Below are 26,069 nucleotides of genomic sequence, written 5' to 3'. Positions count from 1 at the left end.
TTAAAATGCCGTTAGCAAAAAAATTTGGTTTATACTTGGGTCATACCAGTAGATGGCGATGAGTCCTCAAATAAAGAGTACAACAAACTTGCTGTAAGAGACAGTGATTTGGTAAACAAATTACAAATTACATGATGATAAAGTGCCATCTACTGGAAACCAACAACCATGCATAAAAGATAATTTAGGAGCAAGTGACCCATTATAACCATCTCAAAAGGAAAATGTTTTACCCTTTTCCCCCTGTTTGATATTGGCTTTGACTGGCATTCATAATGGAATTTGATTATGAAAACTACATCAATAATTTATAATATATTAGTACATTTTTAATAGTAATTTTTTTTCAATACTAACATATAGAGGTGGCTGTTGACATACACATACACAATAATAAATTAATTTGCTGTTCAGTTATGAAGTATGCTCAAAACCTATTGTCAGTCACTTTGCACACCTTTTCTTTCAGACGACCTTATTATTTATTAGAGTTTAAAAAGATAACCTGCACTAAGAACCTTAATGGGCCTATTTATTAAAGGTTATGTGCATTTGCAATTGCATTATTGTGGCTGTAAATCAGGCTGAACAACCCAAGTGTACTCTAATGGTATTTACTATATGTGAGCAATGGTTTTGAAAATATGTATGACAGTGCATGTACAGCCAATCCCTTATACATTGGGTTGGAAGCATCAGAATGTACACCTGCTAAGAGGTGGTGTACCTAGAATCCAATACAGTTTTTAGTTCCCATACACGGCGGTGCAATTTTTCTGTTTTTTTTTTTTTTTCTTTGTTTTTATATATGAATGGTACATGCCAAAATAAAATGTGAACTTATATCAGTACAGATGACTGTATAAAATTTACTAAAAAGTAAAGAAGCTGTGGTGGATGTTTTGGAATGGCCAGGTAACATAGCACACAATGCTCATAGATACATATGTGGATACTATTTTCTGCTGCTTTGTTGGGCTCATGTGCCATTGTACCTCAAAAGGTCACAACATTTTTTTTTATATTTTTCATGTATATAACATTAACTGCCATAATAATATTTTTCAAACATGAATATATAATTGTAGGCAAACACTTGTAATAATATGTAAATATTATGATCATAATAAATGCCAAGCAACTAGGAATTTTCAAGGAAAGGTATTGTAGATGGGTGCCTATAGCACTACCCCTTAGTGGTACAAATATAGAGCAAAAGGTAGTGGGGTTTTGTTTAGGCAAAAACGATTTATATATATTTGATGTCAGACACATACCAAATGACAAATACAAAGATACATGAAGTGTTGCCCTAACCCCGCAGTTAAGGATCTTCATGTATCTTTGTATTTGTCATTTAATATGTGTCTAACTGACTGTGAATTGCTCACCTATAAATACATAAAATAGTTTTAGCCTAAACAAAGCCCTACTACTTTCTTTCTTTTTGCTCTACAAAGGATTTTTCAAGGTAGGTGCCATGTTGGTTGTGGACTCTTCGTATTAACTAGTGTAATTGGGACATAAGGAAGGGGACGATCCAAAATCTAGACTGAATTACCAGAACTTCCTGCAAAGGCTGACTACGCTGCAGGATTCAGTTCTTAAATGAAAATATCAGGAGAGTAAAATTGACAGCAAAGATATCGGCTATTGACAGATGGTCTAGACAAGGAAGAGGTCAAGGCAGGCACAAACAGAGATAATCCAAAAACAAGCTGAGATAGAAGTAGGCAGCGGAAATAAAAGGCAGAATTGTCAATAGGTATTACAAGCAAGGTCACAAGAACAGAAGACAAAGAATAGAATTTCAAAGAGCTGAGCACTTACTTTGGCAATTACCCCACATCTGTGCCTAGGAATTTCTTAGCCAATAATAATACCCAAAACCAATGGATGTTGTGGGCTTATACTTGTAAAAGCTATCTAAACCACTATTTGGCACATAAGTATCACGTGAGATCGATGTAAATTCTAGATGACCCCTTTTTAGGGTTTGAAAGAGACAGGGTGAGCCAGGAAACAAAAGAACGACGACACTCCTAGCATTCCTACCATGACAGTTTTTTTTTTCAAATTGCATGCATTCAGTAACTTCAACAGTAGAGACAAAAATTATTTGAGTTTGTTTACAGTGACTTTAGATCCAATTATCAAATTCATTATAACTTCAATTAACTACAGATTAAATATATTTTATAAGCCAGAAGAAGATGTGGTTAAACCTGACATTTTACAGCATAGATAGAGCGTTGATAGCGGCTGCTGTACCCAACACGGCTAATCAAAAAGTGGGAAAACTTGTGCTGGAAATGCAATTCTCGAGCATAGAGCAAATTTGTTACCGTTCCAAAATGTAAAGCACTAGGGATAGAGGGAGTGCTGGGGGATAGACTTATAACACTGCTTTCAGGTCTCTCAAAAACTTTATATTTCATAGCTGTCTGTTTTATACTATGAACCATTTCCATTTTATGCTGATATGTGTTCAATAAAAATCTGTTTATTAAGCCGCAAGAACTAATAAAATGTTGGCAAATGCGCTATAAAAATCCATGTCTGCCAGTTGCAGAGGCATAACGTAAAGTTACAGATGGGAAGTGAGGAAATGACACATTTAACATCAGTTCCCATTAATTGTGATTGCATTGTTCGAGTGCATCAGTCTCAGGTATTGCCAGTGAATAGGAATAGGCAGGGGGACTTTCTAAAAAAATATAAAATATAAGTACTGCCTTTGTGCGCATTCCGAGCTTTCAAAAAATAACAACTGTGACACATTACGCAGCTGTTAGTGCTTTTAGGTGAATAAATTATTCATTTCGTCTCCGTTCTTCTAATAGTTTGGTTTTTTTTACCTTCAATGATAAGAAATGAAAAAAGAGAGTTCAACAGAGAAGCTGTGAAGCATCTGTATAATTAGAGGATACATTTTTGAATATTTATCTATATTGTAATGAGAAGGGTATTTGGACTGTTCATTCTTGGGAAAAAATGGAATCTTTTGTGTGAACAAAAGTTTGTCAGGGATATAAAACCGGGTAGGATTAAAAGGGAATTGTGTAAACACAAAATAAAAAAGACTTTGTAAAAACCTAAAAAAAGAGAAACAGTTTACAGTTAAGCTTCGTGCAGATGCTCCCATATTGCCGCCTGAAACAATCGTTAGTGAACGTTTCAGGCAACAGTTTCATAAAGGATCACAGCCAAGGAAAGAACAAGCGGGAGGCACCCTGCTGTGTGAACTACAATAATTACAAAACGGTCATTATTATTTGGTCATTTAATGATCTACCACAGTGGCCCTCTGAATAGCATCATGAGACATCCATACTGACGCTTGATTTTCTCCTAAGACAATCATTTGTGATCTTCTCAGGTGAAAATCTTGCTTCTATACCCAGCATAACAGAAAGTTTGTGTTCAGAGATGTGTGTGGCCATTGCTGCAACATGTTTTAAGCAACAGACCAAAATTTAATACATTGGTGTGTCATTAAAAATAATGTTTTTATTTTTCGTGTGCTGCTATATCTGTGTAAATAATACCTGTTGATTTTTTGGGAAATTATGCAAGCTGAAAAAGTCATGCACAAGCAAGTGTTATGGAGATGGGAGTGGGGGGGGGGATGAGGCAAGTTCTTTATAATGCAATGAGGGCAGACACGATGGTCCTAGGAATTTGGAGTTGTGTTGTCCTGGTGAAGAAAAGCTCAGGAGCATACTATATCTCTGGCACATCAACAGTTATTTTTCTGTACTTGCAGTATGTTTAAAAGAATAAAACCTAAGGAATTATGCATGTACATTTTCTTTAGTCTGATTTAATAAAGCTCAGGGACTGGAGAAGGCTTTTATGGGTGAACTGTTCCAGCAAACCTTTTAGCTGCTTTGAATGGTTTTAATCCTAAACCAGATCCTTTACACCATCACCCATGATAGTCTTTCTTCTCCAGTCCCGGGAAGCTTTAATAAATCAGGCTGTATGTTCTTCTTGCATGCACCAGCAGATTCTCTGCTCACTCCCCAGAGTTAAAGTCTTTAATTTTTACTTGAAATCCCTCCTCCAAGTAACTGGTTTAGAGCAAGCAAATAGGTCCTGGCCCTAACAGGGTAATGCCCAAAGGATAGACCCCCAATTCCCAAGCAATGCCCTAGACTCAAAGACCGTCTTCAAGATTACTAAGAAACTGGCTGAAATATAATAACAATGGATGGAATATGATAACATTCATGGTTCAGCTATTGTTTATATATTCTACACTGATCTCTGGTACCATGAACAGAAGTCATTAACAAACCTAATTTCTGAAAAAGCCTTAGTAGAACTTGTAAACAAATGTTCAGGATAGCTACAGACCAACTCACTTGACAAACACAGAAAAAATACTAATATGGTAGAAGGTGGATAGTAGGAGGGGGGATTAGGCATAACTGGTTGTGGGGAAGGGGTAAGGCAGGAGTTTAAAGGCTGTGGTAAGGGTAGGGGTCAAGTTGGAAAGTTTGCTGCCACCCGCCTTTTCGACATTGCTGCTTGGCTGAGTGGTTTCAGTTGAGCTTGGGGTATTGTGGGGTAGGTGGCTGAGTTTCTGGAAGGCAGTGGTTTTTGAAGTGCTGGGAAGTGGTGGAGAACCCACCTGTAGTATAGCACCGGGATTTGTGAATAGTAAAAAACAAGTTTGGTTGGGCTGAAAAAGGAGGTCTGTTTAGGCATATCGGCACCTGAGCCAGCTTAGGGCAGCTGGGTGCAAAAAGAAAAGCTTATTTTCCTAGTTATGATTGTACAATAATACAGCTGTCCAGCCAATTTGTTCCAAAGCTTGGTGTGTAAGGGAAAGTGGGATGGTTGTCTGCTGTTGAAGAACATCATGGGCTACCCTGGTCATGCATGCACAGGCCGGTGCAGGATGCTGGTATTTGTTGGCTAAATGAGAGTTATTTCATCCCAGACTATGTCCCTGATCTACATTTGCAGGACTAGAGATCTATGTTTGAATCTCAGCCAGACTTCAACCTGCTTTGAGTCTTGTATTGTACGTTCTCCCTATGTTTATGGGGTTTTCTCTGTGCAGTCTTATTTCTGTCCACATCTGGTCGGTTTATTGCCTAACTCCCCTTCCTCCTAAAAAAATAAAACCATGAATTAGCTTGAGACAGCAAATTACTTCAATTTCAAACTCTAAAAAGCATCCTAAGATATATTTTTTGGAACTATATGATAATTGTGTACATTTCACTGTGCATGTGAAAAAAGTAAATACTTCTTTGGTAAGCCCTCATGTTCCAGTGATAACTATGAACTGACAAGCTATTCACTGATAACACAGATCAAGTGTAAAAGTAGTGGACGCCATTTATCAAAAGCTTCTTGTTTTATTTTGCAGTCAACAAAAAAATGTTTGTGTATCAATTTGTATCTACTGTTTGTACTCTCACACTTGTCAGGAACTAAAGATTCGGTCTGAAGCACCTTTTTGTTATTGTGGAATCAGCTTGACAAAAGCAGCAGTTTGCTGGCATTAACTGTACAGTTTGTCGACTGAAGCAGATCTAAAGAGAGTTTCATACACTTTGGTATGACCTTGCTATTATTCTAAGCTGAATGACTACACAATTTACCCTGCTCAATATTCAATATTCATAATAGGAACACATAGGCAGCTCCGGAACAATAAACATTTTAAATAAAGACAAAATGTAGCAGGAAATACAAAGAAGAAAAAAAGTCTTTTAAGGATAAATATCAAAAGAAGGTTATAATAGATACTTGGATAAGTTGTCCTTGAAGGTGCAGGTCAATTTACCTAATTTGGGAAAAGGTTAAAAGCCTAATCACTCCTATTTTAGTCACTACACAAGTAGTAAAAAGAATCTCCTCAAAGGGAGATGAGAACAGTGATATAAACTATTCCCTACTCTACTATAAAGCACTTCTTTTGCTATCACTGATCCCACTGGTAAATTCCGCTTTCCTTTTGTTCTGGTGAAATAACATTTCCCAAATGGAGCCACTGACAACAATTACAGCATGGCAGATATTCTAACCAATCCTGATTTATCAAAAAATAAAAATAGAAGTATCAACTAGATCTCCACTTTTAAAATCACATTTATTCATGCCATAAAATGTATCTCACAGTTGTAAAGAAAGTTTTAAGAAATGTTTAAGTAATATATTTGGTTTGTTTTGACTACTATCCAACATAATAAATATTCTAATTTAAATAGATTCATTATCCTGATTTCAGAATTTCCAGGTAACATCAGCTTTTGATTTAAATTATATTATTCAGCTTGTACATTTTAGATGGATTCCAAATTCCACTAAAATCAACCCATCTATAAAGGCAAATATTCTGGTATATCCAAAGTATGGCATATTGACAACTAGCAATAATAAAGCTTTTGCAAGTTTTACTGGAATGTGATTCATAAAAGGATATTTCTTATACTTATATATAAGAAGTTTAGAGTATATAAGAAGTGTAGGGTATTTTACTGCAGTGAAAATGTTCATTCTGGCTTCATCACATATTCAGTAGATGGCCAACGCTATAAAACCATCAAAATTAGGTAGACTGCGGCAGACTGAGCAAAGGTTGGTCCATGGACAAGGTGAGGATCAAAGCATATAGGATACAGCACTATAAGAGCAGGTGTGGCTTAACTGAATATTTATGAGGCATAAAACATTCTTAAAAATTTTCCAGATAGAACCAATTGGATTGACTAATGCCCATGCCCGCATAATCTGACACCTTGGTTTAAGGATGCTTGCAGCTGCATGAAAGCATAAAGTAGAGCTTCAATTCCTACCAGGAAATATTTAAGCCAGTGGGAAGGAGTTAACAACAAATTTTTATTGGCAGTGTTCATATTCATATTTCAATCTTGACAGGTTCCCTTTAATGCATGAGTGGCTTTTGGTTTGACTTTGATCAGCGTAATGCTGTCCTAAGTGGCTGCTAATACCAGAAAGTTAGAACAAGATGAGTTTGCTTGACATTTGTGCCTATTGAAATTGGCAAATTTCCATATTAATAAATGACAAACTTCTTTTGGATGCCTAATAAAAAGATGCCAGAGTGTTTATGTCTAGTCAATACATCAAACCATGAAAATTGTCTTACAGTGCATGTCTCAGAATCCAATAATGACTGTAAGCAGTCATAGATTATTTTTGTAATTGAACAATTTTGACACTAAGCAAATTATGTCTGAGAATTGTGAAATTTTGCATAATAGGAACTTTTAGGATAGTAATGGAAACTACCATTACTGACTAGTTTTTCTGAGTGCATGATCCAGGGTGTTATCTTTTTTCTGGTCTTCATTCTAGGATTTGCTGCTTGGTAAGTATATAAGGAGGCCGGAAAAAAACTTTGAACTTTGGACTATCTGGCTTTTTTGTTATCCAGCCTACCCTGCCGCCACATTAGGCCAGATATTCTGAAGTCTGCTGTATATACATATGGGATAGGGACTGTTGGTTTGTACTGTAGTTTTTGCATATCAAAAATAAACAACTGCAGAGCTTGTCTTGGTCATTAAATGGTTGCAAGAGCTTGCAGAAGAGATGCACATGAGCGAGCAGGGAAGCCATGTTCGTATTTTGGATATCCTTAACTCGGGGGCTACCTGTGTATATAAATATAAATATATATATATATATATATATATATATATATATATATATATTGCCACTAGTTTTTCTTTAAATCCATTGTTAGTTTATTTCAGTTTCAAAAAAAGAGGGGAGGGTTTGAGTTTGGCTGAGCAGCAGGGTGGGAAAATATGTGGACCTCTGAGCCCATTAGGAGTCAAGTGTGTACTTGGCTTACACACAACAATTCAGAAATACTATGAGATAATTTTGCCCTAAGCACATATAAATGTCTGATCATTATGGCTAGGCTACATAACTGGAGCAGCATGTGGCCTGAGTATTCATGTTGTTATGATTGCACATTGCAGTCCACTAATCATCTTAGAAAGTCCTAGAGAAAAGGGAAGTAGATGAATGAACTGCAGAAGGTATTTGAACTCCTTGAAATGTGTGTATTTTTTCACCATTCCAATCCATTAATTTTGTATTTAAAAGAAAGGAAGGTTAGAACTATGTATTTCTCCAATAGGGGGAATTCTCCTAATTCTTCCCCTGGTAACGACCGTCCAATTTTTGATATTTCGTTATTTTTTGTCCCTTACCCATTCTATTACAAAAGCTTTTGGCTAGAATATCAGTTTTAAGAACATCACTTTTTTTATGATTATGAGAGCTAAATTGCATCTTTTTAAATTCTGCCTATAAACAACTATGTTTACATTTTTTAGCCATGTGATTGTATCTTTTTATTTTCTCTTTGGTTCAGCAGGGATTCTAAATAGACATATCTAAAATTGCTATTAGTGTATAAAAGCAGGAGACTGACATGATCATGGAGGTGTGAAGCTCAGAAAAAGCTGATAACACTGTAAATAATTGCTTAAAGCAGAACTAAGCCCTATTTATACCCACCTGTCCCCATCCCGTTGCAGCAAATTGCCATTTTCTTCCTTCTCTTCCTGAATCTGATTTTCAGCCATCATGATTGGCTGGAGACAGGATGATGTAACTCCGATACCTGTGCATAGGAGTTTATTCAGACTGGGCATGTGCGGGAGAAGCCGGGAGTATTATGGCAACCAAAGGTGAACTGTGCATGCGTAGCTCAGCTTTTTACACAGGTTCCTAGAGGTCAGGCATGTAGGAGGAATTACTGCAAAAGGGTCATTGCCTGTCTCTTTCTGCAATAATGACCTAAATGATCATGCATTTTAAAAATAGGAACTTTTATTGCTTTACAGAGTTGTCACCCTAATTCTAGCAGCAGATCTGGAACTCATTTGCTAAGAGGATTTGCATTTATTACTTTCATTATAGAAATGGACATAAGCCACTGTGTTACTTAAGGTTATGGTGTTTTCTATTTTACAAAGGTTTTCTAATTTATGATATATTGTACTTTAATTTTGCATTTTGACTAGATTTTTTTATACAAAAAATATAAATTGTATGTGTTGTCTTCTTTACCTTGCAACCTATGAGGTCTATCTGAATCTACCTGTAGAACATACATCAGGAAGATGCACTTATAAAAAAAACTTAAAATTGTTTGGCAGGTACAGAAAGACATATTTCTTTCATAGGATATATAGAGTGCATTCTATTTATCATTTTAACTAATTTCACTTTAATTCTTTCCCAAACCTATAACGGGAACACAAAAATAAGTGAAATGACTGCCTAGGAGAAAATGATATAATATACTGTGTAAAAAATGAAGACATTTCAGTGGTCAGTGATGTGTGCCTGAGCAAAGGATGGAGGAGCGGTGACACCTTAGATATATTGCCTTTCACCTTGTTGAAGTGTATTCAAGTAATGAAAACATGTTATACACAGAGTATGATTCATTGTAAGGGAGTGAAGAAGGAGGAAGGTTGGCATATATAATTAATGCGGTGTATAGTAGAAAAAAAACACATATCCAGATATAAATGATACTGTAAAATGGGTCAGAGGAGTCAGTGCCAAGGCACCCTACTAAAAGCTTGAATTTATCTTTTTTTTTTGCTTATTTTGCCTTGACACATGATCATTGACTGAATAATTGGTTCAATGAACTACATTCAGCAACAGAACTGAAGGGGAAAGGGGGACAGAGGACTTTGCAACTCATGTAGAATGCAGCCATATCCCCTGTTGGTGATGTAGTGCTACAATCAAATAAAGATATATAGTTATCTGTAACAGAAACAGGCATTGAAGAAAATACTGGCTAAATGAGTAATTAAAGCGGAACTAAACTGAAAAAAAACATCACACTTACCTTTATTTCTGCAGATTCCTCGACCCAGGCAGAGATGTCCTTGATTGGGTCCCACGCCGTCCTGTAATCCTCCTTCTTCACAGCGGGTGCCGTCATCTTTGTCGGTCTTTTTCCTTCCTCTAGCTAAGTCATCCTATCATGCACTGCGCTGGTGCGAGATCAGGTGACGTAGCCTGCTGTAACGAGGTTAAAGAGAGTTCTGCTCAAATTCTTCGCCCCAAGATGGCACATCGGCAGAAGAAGAAGCCAGGAGCCTCCTGGGATGCGTGATATAGGAGTCACAAGAAATTTGCATTCCCATTCTGTCTTGATCGCCATTTCAATTTTTTTAAAAGGATGTGAAAAAAAGGTAATTTTTACTTTACATAACAGGGTTACTTACCCTTTTATGTAAAGTAAAGATTTTGGTGATAGGTCGGCCTGATTGGTTCAGACCTATGGCAGGAGCAAGCACTCTTACTCACTGAAGTGCTGATTTTAAAAGAACCAGGGCTTTGAGAATTCAGGGTGAGCGGTACTGAACCACTCATTCATTCTCTATGGGGCTGCTGTGGGGAGACCCCCCATGTAGCATCTACATCAAGGTGTGAGCAACTGGTGACTACACCACAACCTTGTCCCCAGTCTGAATATCATGATGCAGAGTTACCTAGTTGGGTTACACAAGGAAAAAAAATAGTACTTAAAAAGAATAATCAATTAAAATCGATGTGTTTCAGTAATTCAAAATTAATTAACTTTAAGTTTTAAAAATGTGAACAATATTTATCAACACTAAACTAACTTCCTGCTAATAAATTAGTATGAAGAATTGTTTTGTGTAAATTATTCTTACCTCACCATAGAGCTTTTTCACTGCATATGTAAAGTTTAAATCTGAACAGCACCAAAAGATTCATCCTATGAGTAAAACTGGGGAACGTCTGGAAGTCTGCAAATTCTCCCTGATGTACCTGTTGGCTAATCTTGCTAGGAGAAGAACTGATAGGCCTGGACGGATTTTTTCCAGATAGTCAGCATTGCTCTGCCCTTGCCTTCCATACAGTAGACAAACTTGTACCTGTACCACTCCTCTTCCCCTGTCTGGAGAGACCCAGTTCATTGTGGGCTTGAATGTTTGTACAACAATCAATCATGAAAATGACAACCAGTTGCTAAATTCCTCATACAGGACCAGAAAGTGGTTTAAAATGTTGACACAAACGCAAAAATTCTTCCAAGGTTGATAAATAGCCATTTTTTTTATCTCTACATGTCACACAAATGAAATTACTTGCTGTATGCATTTGACATTTTCCAATAATTTCCTAATATTTATTGTTGGAATCAGCTATAAGATAAAACAAGTTCTGATTATGCAAAAATGTTACCAACATTTATTTTTAAATATATTTAAAATGGCATAACACATATGCTCTTAGGTACTGTTCACAATTGTGCAGATCGGAGTAGTCTTGGCTTTGAACACATGTAGACCCAACAAACTTATAACAGTATTTAAAAATAAAAGTGTGATCATCATTGTGTAATCATCAAATGAGAATGTGCCTTAAGCAATTTTCTTAATGTTTTAATTAATTTGTTCAATAAGATTTTAACTAAAAAAGCATGATGACAGTGGGTCAAAGAAAAATTTTAAGTCCAAAGTATGGAATTTGTTTATGTTGCATTGACATGTTTGCATTTTCTAGAGTACAGTGACATGAAGAGTCTGACATATGTTGGCCTCAGCCATAGAAACACTCTGGAGCCAGTAATGGTAATTTATCAGCATCTAAATCTAGGTGCCAGGCTGGGATGGAATGGTGGCACAGTAATAAAACGGCATCCATTCTACCACTTCTAATGCCATCACATTATGGCAGTGCTACAGAACTCCACGCTGCTGCCTCCGGCCAATACGGACTAATTGGAAAAATAATGTTCTATTGTGTGATGGCTCTTCACTATTTTGTAGAGGAAATCTGCTCTTAGTGCCTTGTAACTAAATCATACATTTCCAACTTCTGCTTTTGTATAAATCCCCCCTTTAAGGCTGCATCTTTAAAAATAAAACTATGTAGTCTGATTTGTAGTAGACACATGTATGGTATTCTCTCATATTCAAGTGTAAACATCACAGTCCGTTATTTCTATTTAGAACACCAAAAACATTGCAGCCTAAAACATTTTAATCTACTGCAAAATCTGTTTTGAGGGAAAGCAAAATAAAAAATTCAAAATGAGATCTTTGTGATCTTTCAGATTTACACCTTACATTTTCTATGTCAGATGGAAGGGTGTAAAATGCAATTCATATCTAGATTACAATCTGCAGGAGAAACTAGCATAAAACATATTACCTTTTATCTCGAAACATTAGGGTCAAGTTGTGATTATGTGCCCCAAAGGTTTCAAAGATATTTTTTATCTGTCTGACACGAGACAGGATATTGTTTTTTTCAGAATTATCAAGTTTTGCTATCAGCCTTTTTACTTAAATTAGTAAAACAAAGATATTACAATACTAATCCTAAGAAATATTTCTATATCAAATATAGATATTATAAATCAGGAAAATAGAATATATAACCTCAGCAGGATATAGTGATAAGAATTTTTTTGTGGTTAAATATTTGTTTTCACTTTTTCCTATTTTATACAGCAACAATATACCATTGATAATTCAGATTATGCCAGTACCAAGTATTCGTACTGAACGTTAAGGTTTGAAATCAGGTTATTGTTAAATTCAACCACAAATTGGTCTTTCGACCTGGGTCTAGAAGAAGTACAATTCTGAATAAAACTGAATAACGTCGATAGTCAGTTGAAAACCTGCTTCTAGGGATGTTTTAGGAAGCCAAGAACTGGGTATGACTAGCTTCAGACCTGTGGTAGGAACAAGCATTCCCAGCATCTGGCATCTTGCCAGTTGCTTGGCTGTCTGCCTGCCGTGCTGGTTCTCTAAGAACCCGTAAGATCCAGCAAACCAATGTTTAGTGTTTCCTACCTGAGGATGCAGTTTAGTAGCATGTAGAATCGGGTGCCACACCAAAACTCCATCTCTAGAGTAGCCTATTTCTGCTGCTGTGGGGACAACTAATAGTAATTGGGTAACTAAAGTTCCACTTTTGAGAATCCATAGTCAAGCAGGTTACATCATTTCAGCATTGCCAATCAAGATGGCCATGATCATAAAGATCAAGCAAAGAATTAAGGACGTGGCAGTGCCCTGTGAGGGAACGAGGAGAGGTGAGTAATGGAGGGTTTAGTTCCGCTTTATCTGTAATGCTTCTGCTGTCAATGAGGTTCTTCTTTCTTTTTTCTATCCCTTGTCACAACCACTTTGTGTCATAGTTGTAAGAAAAATCAAGTAAATAAAAGGGCCCAATTTAGAGTGCCTATAGTTTTAGTTCTAAAAGTAGTCATTTCTTTGTGTCAATTGTCACAATCATTTGTGTCATTAAAATATGCTCCCACGTAAATTGGAGAATTTGTGTCTTTTACATCTTGCCCTTCAAGCTTCATGAAATGGTCCCTACCTTTTTTTTAAATTAGCAAAATGTTTTACATTCCTTTATGAGATTGAACGACAATGGCCCTGTTATATTAACACAAGGCTGGAGAAAATACACTTTCAGCTGGGTGATCCAGCAAACCTGGAGGAGATTTTCTGAAAGGTATTAGCTATTTGTTACAATTCTGGACCAGATCCATTCTAGGTTTGCTAGATCAGATGTTCCCTGGACCAACAGAGACCAATGATCCAGGGAACATCCGATTGCCTCATGGAATCAGTAAAGAGGTTGTTTTCCACTGTTAAGGCAAATTGTACCAGAGTTTTTTTTTTGCCTTGCTCTGAACCATAGGGTTTTATATCTGGGATATGATTATTTCCCTAGTGGTTAAATGTGATGGACCTATGTTTTTTTCAACCTAACTTACTATGTAACTATGTAACCCAGCTTCACTGATGAAAGTGTATCTTCTCCAGCTTTGGAGAGCTTTATTAAATCAGGGCCATCTTGACCATGCAAATTATGCACTTATCATCATTATGTTCGTTGGATAAGAATATATCTAAGAAGGGTATATCTATGAGCAATTAATGATATCTTCAAACCACTATGGGGATGGGTACTGCAGAAATTCAGAGTTCTGTTTGATCACATTTTCAAACGGAATCCAATTTTACTAAATCTTGGGTAAATGTGTGAATAATTGGTAAAAGCATTAATAAAAAGATTCCACAAAATAAGCTTTTAAACACCACATGGCTAAAACTTGTTGGCCATACTTAGGAGAAAGTAACAGGCGACAGGTTAAGGTTTGAAACTGTTTGCTTGTAATTATTGTTTTAATTTTTCATACACTATATATAACAAACATAATATTTATGGTACTTAAATCACATTGCTCATCACAATAAAGCTTTGTGAAAATAATAAAACACTTTAGAAATATAAATACGGGTGCACTGTTTAGGTTGTGAACAACTTTTCTGATCTATGGGAGGATTCTGAACTTCAGCAATCACCTTTCCTTTGTCTATGTATTTCCTCCAACTCATTTTATTTGATATGTTCCATGGAAACATTGACCTCACCCCTGGGTTTTCAACCATGCTTTCACCAACCCTAGTTGCTTAGAACATTTAAAAAGTTTTATCCAATAGGCCACAGAAACTTTAGACTGTCAAGAGAAATATTGGATAGTTGGTAACTATTCTCTGTTTCTTAAACCTTATGAGCCTCCAAAATTTCTTCCTTCAGCCTGCATGTTTGACAGGCAAATGCTAATTATCAGCAAAAGTCATTGCTCTGCGATGCAGTTCTCTTTCAGTAACTAGAGCAGTTAATCCTCAAGCAATATGGCATAACTGGCTTGGAACCTGGAGGGCATAAATTGAGGTAGCCGAGTTAGAATCACTGATCTACTTTCAGGATTTTTGTCTATGCTTTTCATTCTTTGCTGTGATGGCTGATCAATATCTAAACCTTGTCACCTTACTGCCAAACAGCAATCCTAAATGAGGAAGATGTTTTATCCCAGTTGACAGGTTGACGGGAAGAAATGAACGGGAAAGGGTTTTTTAGTTGGCAGTTACTACACAAACCCATGTTACTAAGCGACACATGTCTGTCTTGAGAAGAGGACCAGGTTGTGTTTCAAAAGAGAGAAGTTTACATTATGATAGGAAAAATCCTTAAACTGTATTGTACCAAATATGAAGGAACAGACTGTAGTGGGTGCAGAGAATTTCCTGTTTGATTATGCTGTTAGAAAAGTGTCAAAGTAGACTAGTGGATTATAATACTGATAGTCAGAATACTTTTGGGAATTTGTTGTAGAAGAATTCAATTCATTAGAAGAATTGCTGTTTGACCATATATTAAATTATTGCTGAATCTGGAACTAACGTCCCAAGTAAAAACTACAATTATGAAAAAATTGTTAACATAATTTATTAACAAACTGTGGTTTTCAAAGAAGAAGGTTCTTACAATTGCATAGCAAAACCTGCATACCAATATATACAAAATAGATGTAGACATGGAAATTTTTCTGAAATAACGATCATTGTAAAATGTTAGAAATCTACATAATGGATAGACGGACAGACCGACAGATAGACAGACAGACAGGCAGACAGATAGATAGATAGATAGATAGATAGATAGATAGATAGATAGATAGCTAGATAGATGGATAGATAGATAATAGATAGATAGATAGATAGATAGATAGATAGATAGATAGATAGATAGATAGATATATAGATAGATAGATAGATAGATAGATAGATAGATAGATAGATATATAGATAGATAGATAGATAGATAGATAGATAGATAGATAGATAGATAGATAGATAAATAGATAGATAGATAGATAGATATAGATAGATAGATAGATAGATAGATAGATAGATAGATAGATAGATAGATAGATAAATAGACAGACCGATTTTTTTGTGAATGATAATTTTCAAACATTCGGCCAGGACACTACCTCCTACTTCCTCTGGGCATTTCAGTTCCCTTTTTCTATTCTGTCCAGAATCTAATATGGTAAAGAGGAAACTAAATAAGGGTGGACATATTAGAAAATGCTCTTTTGTCTTAGTTAAAATGCTCCCTTCTGCATTCCACTCCAGGACTTTATGTTGGTATGACCAAGTAACAGTCATATCTTCTATCACAAGTGTCATTACACAAACTAAGAAGGTAGGGAGGAGTATCTTCCTGGTCTCTCAGATTACAGAGTGCTCTGGGCTGAGCGGTCAATTCTAAATGGATCACATAGTTATATTTATATTTAAACCGTGAACCTGCTACAATAAGTATATGGAACTAAGGCTCAGATTATGTTTACACTTCTTAATAAAAAAATGTATATTTTATTTATCTTATGACTGTTACTGCCATATCTGACAATCATAAGTGCCAATCTTGACCCAGGGAGCTAGCATTGTTGCTCTTTCTACCTTCAACCACACATTCCCTCCTCTTCTCCACCTCTCACCCTGCCTTTGCCTTACTTCCCCCTCTCCCACTCCACCATTTCCCACCCCACCATCCCCAACACCACGACACTGAATCCAACTTGTGGGAAATGGCCCAATTGGCTGCTTTATTGTCACAACCTTAAAATAAAACTCTTTCAATATTATATATAAATAAAACTTTTTCATAACCCTAAAACATATTAAACATTATGAAATTTACCAATAAATAACCATATTAACAATAATACCAATCTCAGTAAGAACAACAATTACAATTACCATTACAAAATACAATTCCCTGAGTTTTAACCACTACACTCTTACTCCCTTCCGGGTTGCAAGCCCTTAGAGGCACCACTTACCATCATAACATCTGGGAGAACTGCCCAATCAATATTTATGTCCCAGCCGCAACACCACTGGCTTGTGAATGAGTAAACTACTCGCAGCCCTCTTTACCATCACCATACAGGTAGCCACCATTTAAAGTAAATCACTGGAGATCCCACACCAAAGATGGTTCTCCATTTTACCACACCCCCTTTTTATGGTGCCCTCTGAGGACCCCAACTTCCCCCTCTAACAAACGTACTCTCCCCCCTTACAACAAGGGTGGGCTGGAGGGAAACACTTCAACCCAACTCTTTGACTTTCCCCACTTTCTCTCTGACCCCCTTTTAACTGTTCTCTTCTCCACCCCACTTCTCTCAGCCTTTCTCTTATCTTGTACCTTTCACTTATCCTCATTTTTCTTTCTAACCCAACTATCCTTTGCTCTATATAGCCCCTGATCATGCCTGCCCTCTGTTTTACCTCCTCCCCTCAGTCATTCCTGGCCTTTCTTTGTACAGTCAAAGAAAAAATAGCCTCATATGCTAATTAATGCTCCCAACCAGTGAGTATCTGAGACTATTTGTGTCAGGCTAGACAGTTGAAAACAACCATACATGAGCCAGGTACCAGTAGAGAGGGTCTAAAATAACCTTCCTTGTTGATTTTACGAATATTGTGGTAGAATTAAATATATGATCAAACCTGTAAAAAGGGATTAAAGGGGCCTGGATAGGACCATTAGTAACTGTATTGCTGCAGAATTGCAGCTCTTTATTAAGGATCAAGGCTTGGAGTGTCCTGGAAGGGATGGGTGGGCCAGGCACTCTTCCATTTTTCCAGGCCAGAAAATGAGGATGACTCTGATGCCCCTGGCCATTCAAAAAAGGGCACCTACCTTTGGGTCAGAGGGAAGTTACAGCCTGAGGCCAGATGTAAGGAGAAGGTCCTACACAGTTTGGGCCTGATAGATCAGCAACTTTGGAGAGAATGTCAGAGAACCAGTAAACTAAATTTTGTGTTTTGTTGTCATGCTGTGAATCCTGTGAAAACCCTGGAGTTTGCCTATTTTTGTTGATGATTTTATGAGTAAAAGTCGTCTGAGTACCCTGAAATTGAAGTGACGTCTTAAATACCTCTTTGCGGCAAGTGAGTTTGAAGCTAATCGCCCACAATACATAGATGCAATCTTACTGTTCTGTTTTCCATATAGGAAATATTCAGTACAATGGCAAATACAGTTTGCTAAAAATCAATGTCTCCATTTTTTGTTGCTGCCTACACAATAACACTAACATTATCATTATATACATATTACAACATTCTGAATATTACCTGGAGTCAGTAGTATGACCGATGTAACAATCATGGAGCAGATGACAAGGATTACCAGCAGGGCTATTGCTATTCCTTTCCAGTTCCTCTGCGGAGGGTTGCTCCCCACCAGCTCCTGTAATCAATAAAAATAAAAACAGTTATCAGTATAGCTATTCGCTATCATTCGCTATTAGTTGGTAAATGTTCAGATGCATTCCAGGTTTGCTGGATCACCCAGGCTCACACAACGATTGCCTATCTTCTCCAGTCTATGAGTACTATAATAATTAAAGCCCATTGTGACTGACTTGGTATTCCAGTAGCCATAAGCCTAAAGCCAAGAGTCATCACTTTGTGATATTAAGACTTTAATCATCTATATATATCCAACAGAAGAGAGAGTTTTAGCACTAGAAAAATGACAACTGGAAACTAACTAAGGACATCAAGAAAGGATTTTTCATTAGACATAAAAAAGACAACTGTGCAGAATATAGAGTCAGCATTTATATATGGGCTCCTCACCTCCACATGCCACAACCTTTCATACAGTTCTGATATAAACTCCCAAACACAATCCCAGGGTTTTGATAACATCTTGCATTCCAAGATAATTCAAAGTAAATGAAAACACAGAGTATGAGCAGCAAGTGCTAAAAGAGTTATCTGTTTCCAGCTGCACAACAGTGCAGTATACAGCTGGAAAGCTTCGTCTTGCATTAGGGTGATAGGGGCTGCAAACATTTGTTCTCTTTTCAGATTCCAGGGACACCAAACCCAGTGATCCACAAGAAATATTGTTTTCTATACAATGGAAGATATTTTATCCAATAAGAAAATTTGCATGTGTGGAAAATAAAAATAACAAGCACTGCATCAGTATTTTTTGATGGCTGCTAAGAATTCTCAACCCCCCTTACTTTTTCTCAAAGTCTGCACAGAGCAAACTTTTAGACATCACAAGCAATACATGATGGTACTGAAGGTCAAAGGGATTTTTTTAAGGCTTCAATGATAGGGTAAGTCATTCAGATGAAATAGTGGATCTAATTTGGGCTAATTATAGGAAACATCCAAACATGGTAAGTTTGTCAATACAGTAAAAAGTTATATTTTATAACATCCACAAAATCCAACACCAAGATTGCTTCATTCATTCATACAACACGAAGAAGAATGAGGCATTTAGGTTAGTAACGGAAAGAGCAACTGCAGAAAGCTACTAATGGCTTGTTCTTTGCCCTTTCTTTGCCCTGGTTCAGCTTCACAGTACAGGTTCTATTTTAGGGGTCATAAATATATACTCTTTTTTGCTGTTTACATTCAATTAATTGTGTTTATGTTGTATTTTATGTAAAACGCTCATTAACAATCGAATTATAATCACATTCACTTACCCCCTTGTGTGAATCGATACTCATTAAAGTCATAAACTATAGACTTCTGCCCAGAATAATTGAATTGGAGAATAGAAAAGTGACACATAGCCAATTTTGCCTTACAGCACTTGATTTGTATCTGTACAACAGTATGGGGCCTCAGAATATGAAAGTATGTTTGGGATGATAGATTTGCATATTGGCCGCTGAATGCTGTATTGTATTTCGATAGCAATACTATAATCTACATGCAGCAAGAAGCCCCTAGAAACTAAACTGAGAGAGAAAAATGTCTGCAAACAGAGTAGTATTTATGAGCAGTACTGGCTGCAGAGCATCGTACCATATTTATGTGACGATAGACATAAAAGCTTGTTTATAGCATGTAATATGTTATATATTCTATCATGGAAGCCTACCAGATTCTGAAATTCTAATAGTATCGTGATACCTCCTATACAGGATCAGTTCCTTTTTCTTCCCCAGGAACCAGTATATATAAGCAAAATATTTATAAAGCAAACAAGAATATGAATCCCTCCAAGCACAGAACACAACAATCTTACACTGACATTTTTTATAAATATCCTGCAAAGATCAAATGTGAACCTGCAGGCACTACAAAAAATATTCATATACAGTATTCCCAGGATTTCCCTGACTGTTGGATCTGTTAGCAATTCTTCAATATGTATCAGGTGTCAATTGTGTTGATTTAAATTGGAAATTAGAAATAAATGTAGCTGTTGTGTTTGGAGGATTGGGATTTCTTCCTCTGCAGTCTGCTGATAGGGTTTTTATAAACATTCTATGGCCAAAAAACAAAACTGTCGACAATCTGTCTTCTCTGTGTATTGCAGGAATCGAATTTTGTTGTTTGGTTAAGTACAAAATAGTTAAAAAAGAACTCCAGAAACCCAGTTACAATTAAAATCATCCACATGCTGAGACGGATTGATTGTTATGGTAGATGCTACAATAAATAAAAATAGGACTTTATGGATTTCTATATCAGCATTTTTCCTACGAACCATTCTCACTTAGCACAAATAAAGAACCTAAACCTAAAGTTCATCTACAGCCATAACTTCAGTGTTGCCTGCTTACTCTGATTTCATTGTAGACTGCTATGTTCTCAGGAAGGTAATCAAAAGCTCAGATACAGGTAGTCCCCGGGTTACAAAGGAGATAGGGACTGTAGGTTTGTTCTTAAGTTGAATGTGTATGTAAGTTGGAACAGGCACATTATTTTTATAAATGCAATTAGGACAGATGTTTGTCTCAATATATTATTAGGCAGCGTGGTGTCAGTTACTGTATAAAATCCTCATTGTGAGTTATTCACAAACAAAGCAAGAAAAAAAAACTTTATGGAGCCTAGCCAATTATTAACTTTTTGAAAAAAATTGTGCTTTAATATGCAAAAAGAAACATCAGCAGAGTTTCTCTTGGTCAATAAAGAGTTACAAGAGGTTACAGATCAGCTCCACTCCTAAGATCACCCACAACATCAGCTGTGTTCAGCCAAATTTTTTGTTCTGCAAGTCATGCAAACCCCCTCCTTCAAGCCTCTGTCCTTCACACGAGCGAGCAGGCATGCCCCATTCGCATCTAGGAGGCTTCTGTATGTTGGATGTCCTTAACTTGGGGACTACCTGTAGTGCCCTTTTTTCTGGTTGGAGGGCATTCACCATTATCAAGCTCTTTTCTCCCCTTTCCAACTGTTCCTGGATTGCCCTTTAAATTTTTTTGGATTTAGTTATGTTGGCTCAGCATCACATGTTACCTAAGGTACTCTACAATCAAATGCAGTCTGCCAAGAATTGCCTATTTCTCCATACTGACATCCAACCATCAAGATATTAGATTGTAAGTTCTTCTGAGCAGGGACTGCTTCTTTCCTCTTGTGTATCAGTCTGTATCTGTCTGTCATTTGCAAACCCTATTAGATTTACAGTGCTGCATAATATGTTGGCGCTATATAAATCCTGTTTATTAATAATAAGTCAACATTGATTACTCCTTCCAAGAGCCAGCCTACTGCTGGCATGAGGGTTGCAGGATGTTTAAGATATGTACAGCGCTCTACTAGCCCCACTCCACTCAACCAGCCATGATCTGGGTAGGTCGTGTGGGCCAGCACACACAGTAATTAGAAGAGGAGAGGACTATGTCATGGCAAGAGGAACAAGCAACTTGACTCCACCCCAAGCAGTCTACTTTTCTTAGCAAATTCAAAGAGACATTAAAAAAGAATAAAGGTTAATAGAAAAAAGATAATGGTTAGTGAGATGTCTCTTCAGCATGGCTGTACATGTCAGTGCGCTAATCTAACTAGTCCATTCATAGTATACTGGAAGATTGGCGAGCCCTGACATTATCACTAAGTGTCAAAGCTTTACTTTATCAAAACAGTCTAACATTTTGAGAGGGGTTTGAACAATACTGGAGCTATGTGCTCCTAGGTGTTTGCACTTTATACCTGCTAGCGCTGTACCAAAGTAAGAATTAGTTTAAATAAACATAATACATTTCAAATGCTGCAAAACACATAACTACATAGCCTGCTGATATGCACATGAATTAGAACATCAGAATGAAAAAACGCCAGACAGCTTCTTTTATAAAATGGCTTTAGACAGCAGTAATTTAATCAGTTGCAGTTTAAAAACCTTTTTTTTGTTTATAATTAAGACGTGCTTAATTAAACTGGAAAGCATTTAATTAGGCAAATTAACACCATCATAGCTGCTAAGGTGGACATAAGCAGAAATAATACTTATTTTGGCTATCACTGGTAAAGTCGTAGTTAATCTTACTAATTAATTCTACAACTTTTTAACTATAATTGATTATTTCTTAAGGCAAATTGATTTCTTTCTGCTCTTGTCTTATCTAGGGGTTGAAAGGCTCCTCCTTGATATCCTTGAAAGAACAGCTGCCTTAATGTTCTTCTTATTTTAATAGAACCAAACAGAGCAAAGATCAAAATGCCTCAGGAGGATCTTTTGTATTATCTTTTTACTTGATAAAAAATGGCTTTTGTGTTGTTGCTAAGAGATGTATACACAGCTATGCTGTAGGAAGTGACTCTTTCAAACTTAAATAGATAATGAATATTGCTGGAAAAGTATTTTTGAGGGGAGGGCTGTAATTTCATAATCAACACTGTACTAAGCAAACAAGTAAATGCCCAGTTGGAAAAAAACTGTGAACTGCCCTATTTACCAACAGATTTATTATTCCAGACATTTTTTGTGATTCAAACACTTCTGCGGGCCATCCCACCTAGATGGGTGACAACACTTTTTGTGTTACAGCTTTAGAATATAGTGGGGTCACTTACCAATGTGCCTATTGAACATAGAGGCACCAGCACAATAAGTCATCAACTTTACGTGATTTACTTCCTTCTCTCATCAGCATATGTGCATGGAGCAAAGCCTGATTGGTTACAAGTATTGCCCCTACCCCTCTCAGAGTACAGATATGGCAAGACAGGATCAAGTACTTCCACCAGGGGTGTCAAACTCTGGCCCAGAGGCCAAATCTACCCCCAACGTCCTTTTTTTTGGCCCCCAAAGGAATCCTAAATATGAACGGCAGCTTGCCCTCCGCGGCATTGAAATAGCGCGGCTACTACAATTCCCGACATCACTCACATCTATAGACCAGCGGGCTCTCTGCCTAATGCGTGGCCCCACATTGGACTGTTTTATAGATGCAAATTATGCAGGGAATTTTAGTAGTGGCGCCATTTCAATGAAGAGGGATATTCAGCAGTGGGCCACTCATAAGATTTAGCTCCGCATTGGCCGCGTCTGGCATTTCCAGCTCTCCCCCTCAGCTGTACTTTTCCTTGCTTCTCCAAGGCATGGACTTGAATGGTTTTTATTTTCATAGAAGAATATTCCTATTATTATTGTTAGCCTGTGCAAAAAGGTTACAATTGAAATTGAACTCAGAAGGCTACAAATAAAAAAAAGAGGCATGAGATTTTTTCTTAAATAAAATTAAAAAAAAAAATTATGCCTCTTTCTCTATTATAAGCTTGTTCCAATAATAAATTCCAAAATAATATTTCCTATGAAAACTAAAACATGAATCATCAAAAAAGACCAATGCACCAGCACCCCACACATTCGACTTCCATATCATCCATATGTTTTGTACTGTTGAAGACCCAAGGTTAAATACCTAAGCAAATGCCCTTGATAACTGTTGGATGATTATACTTTTGGCCTTCAATAGCAAAAGCAAATAAAGATTCTATAAATGTTGGGAGAATAGAATCAAAAGCTGTAGTAACTTTAAAAAGTGGATGGAGATTTTTATGGCCATTCTCAATGGCTCCACCTCGGCTTTCAAGTAAACCTGAAAAGCATTCTAAGCTCGTCAGTGACACATTCTTCTAAGTACCAAATTACACAAAGAAAGAGTATTGTGTAACCAGATGGGAACATTTTCTTTGTTAGAAAAATACTAGCCATTTTCACAGTTAAGTGTCTGATTGCTCTCAAAACTGTAAAAGCAATTTTAATCTGTTTTACTGGAACTTGAAATTTCTCATATCCAAAGCAGCATTACGGAGCCAGATAATATTTCACAGCTTCAAAAATAGCTCCGTGATCCATCCATATGAAGAAAGATTCTTTGTGAGAGTGGTAACAGCATAATCGAGGCTTTTCAGAACACGTATTATCTGCCGTCTTACCATCAACTTTTACAAAACTGTATTGTACTCTGTTGATCAAAACTATTCTATGCAAGAGTGTCGCCCTGGCCATTTAAATCACCTGGCGCCCATGGATCTGAATATTCTCTGGGATTCATGAATTATTCAAGCTTGATCTGTATTCCACATTATGGCAAGCATCGGTGGTTCAAATTATACCAAGCTGAAAAACCCCTAAAATTGGGAATACTTGCTGGTAAATGTAAAAAATGTGCCACTGTTAAATTGCCTTGAATTTATTTGTATAATAAATATATCTAATAATCATTTCAGATATCACACACACAATTTATACTCCTCATAATGGGACGTTACACTTGGTAGTCTGCATTTTTCAAACAGAACTAGCTTTTTCCAGTGCTCATTTATTCTCACTTTCTTTCATTTGCCCTTGTCAGGTCCTTCTAGTAAATACAGGAATTTATAAAGGTTCTGAGGTTCAACAACTCCTTATCTACCAATTAAATGAATCTGCAGTCAGATGTTCCATCGATAACCCTGGGCATTGTAACTAAAACTAAGAGTCTATGTATAGATAGAGTCACCAGAGAAATCTGCAATATTATCCATCTCAGCTGGCCGGCTTTTTACTGTTTTTATGTCTTTTTTTAAACATTTTATCCATCTATTTATAAAAATGTTTAATATCAAGTGAGGAGACCAGGGGCTTTTAAAAAACATCAAGCTGTCAACGATGAACTGATTTCTAATGTTTTTATGGTATTGATGGTACTTTTTTATGTTATTTGCAAGTCTTTTGGGACTCATAACGTTCACTGACATTACAACCAACAATCTTCTTTGTGGATGAACAGAATTGCCCGATACCACTTGAATTTCCACAGAAAATACATATTTCCACAAAAACACTGTATTCTTGGTGGAATACATAGGAGTTTTTTTTAGGAACAATGGAAATATGTTTATGGAAAGAAAGAAAAAAAACTGCCTCCTGGGTGTAAACTAAATTACTTTAAAAAAGAAACAATGTGTTTTAACAGAACCAAACATATTTTGGTATTCATTGTTTCCAGCAAGGCATACCAAACACGCATCAGAGCATCTTTTGGTTAAATTGAACACAATTGGAGAAACATGTCTAAATTATGTAGATCTGCTGATGTGTGGATACACGGCTGTGACAATTAGTATATCTTATAAACAGCAGTGCACAAATCAAATCCTCCTATCTGTCCCTCTTCAAAATGCATTTCCAGATTACTGCCAATAGTCCTCAGCAATGTTTTTTCTTACCGCTTTTCTTTAAAAGACACTAAACTAAATGTTGTCACATTGGATTCTATAGAAAAGTGTATTGGCTGATAAATCTAGGTGTATATGGTATGCTGATGTAAATCTACAAAATAATGCCACTGGGTGAGGTTAAAGGGCACTTTCACAGAAATTTGTCATTAACATGGACACATACTTTCTGCATCTAAAGAGAGTATTTAGATTACAGGGTTAACCTCCGTAGGGGTAACACAGACAGCAATAGAAATCTGAATAAGTTCCCCTCTCCCATCCCCTCTACATCAGTGGTCTCCAACCTTTTCAGACCTATGGACCACTAAACTTACAGACTTCGGACCACGCATGTGCGGGGGGCTGTGTGTCACTCAAGGGGGAAGGGACTTCCCCCAGAAGCACGTCATGATGCCAGAACCCACCCAGTTTTCCATACGGGGACATGGTCCGCTGCTCCCGCCAGTGCGCCCCCCCCAAGCGGGGTCTGCAGACTGGGGGGTGGGAACCCTTGCTCTAAACCACTCTATAACTAAAAAGTTTGGGTTTTGGATAAACTTTCAGAGAACATGGCAAAAGCATAACGTATGAATGACTCATGAAGACTACACATGTTCAAATGTTTGATTGCTCATTGTATAGGCACTCATGAAGACTACACATGTTCAAATGTTTGATTGCTCATTGTATAGGTAGCATTTA

The 26,069-nt window shown here is 36.8% G+C and overlaps 1 protein-coding gene across 2 annotated transcripts in view; it reads right to left on the bottom strand.

Moving 5' to 3' along the window:
- DPP6 (dipeptidyl peptidase like 6) overlaps positions 1-26,069 on the bottom strand; it is a 626,323-nt gene that overhangs the window by 257,612 nt on the left and 342,642 nt on the right. For both annotated transcript variants that reach the window (XM_072412585.1, XM_072412586.1), the window contains exon 2: positions 18,027-18,141. In XM_072412585.1, the coding sequence (XP_072268686.1) occupies positions 18,027-18,141 (115 nt within the window). The remainder of the gene's footprint in view (positions 1-18,026; positions 18,142-26,069) is intronic.

The sequence above is a fragment of the Pyxicephalus adspersus genome, chromosome 5 (genome assembly GCF_032062135.1).
Source record: "Pyxicephalus adspersus chromosome 5, UCB_Pads_2.0, whole genome shotgun sequence".
NCBI classification, from domain to species: Eukaryota; Metazoa; Chordata; class Amphibia; order Anura; family Pyxicephalidae; genus Pyxicephalus; species Pyxicephalus adspersus.
The sequence above is the reverse complement of the archived record's forward strand: the minus strand, read 5'-3'. Positions and strand labels throughout refer to the sequence as shown.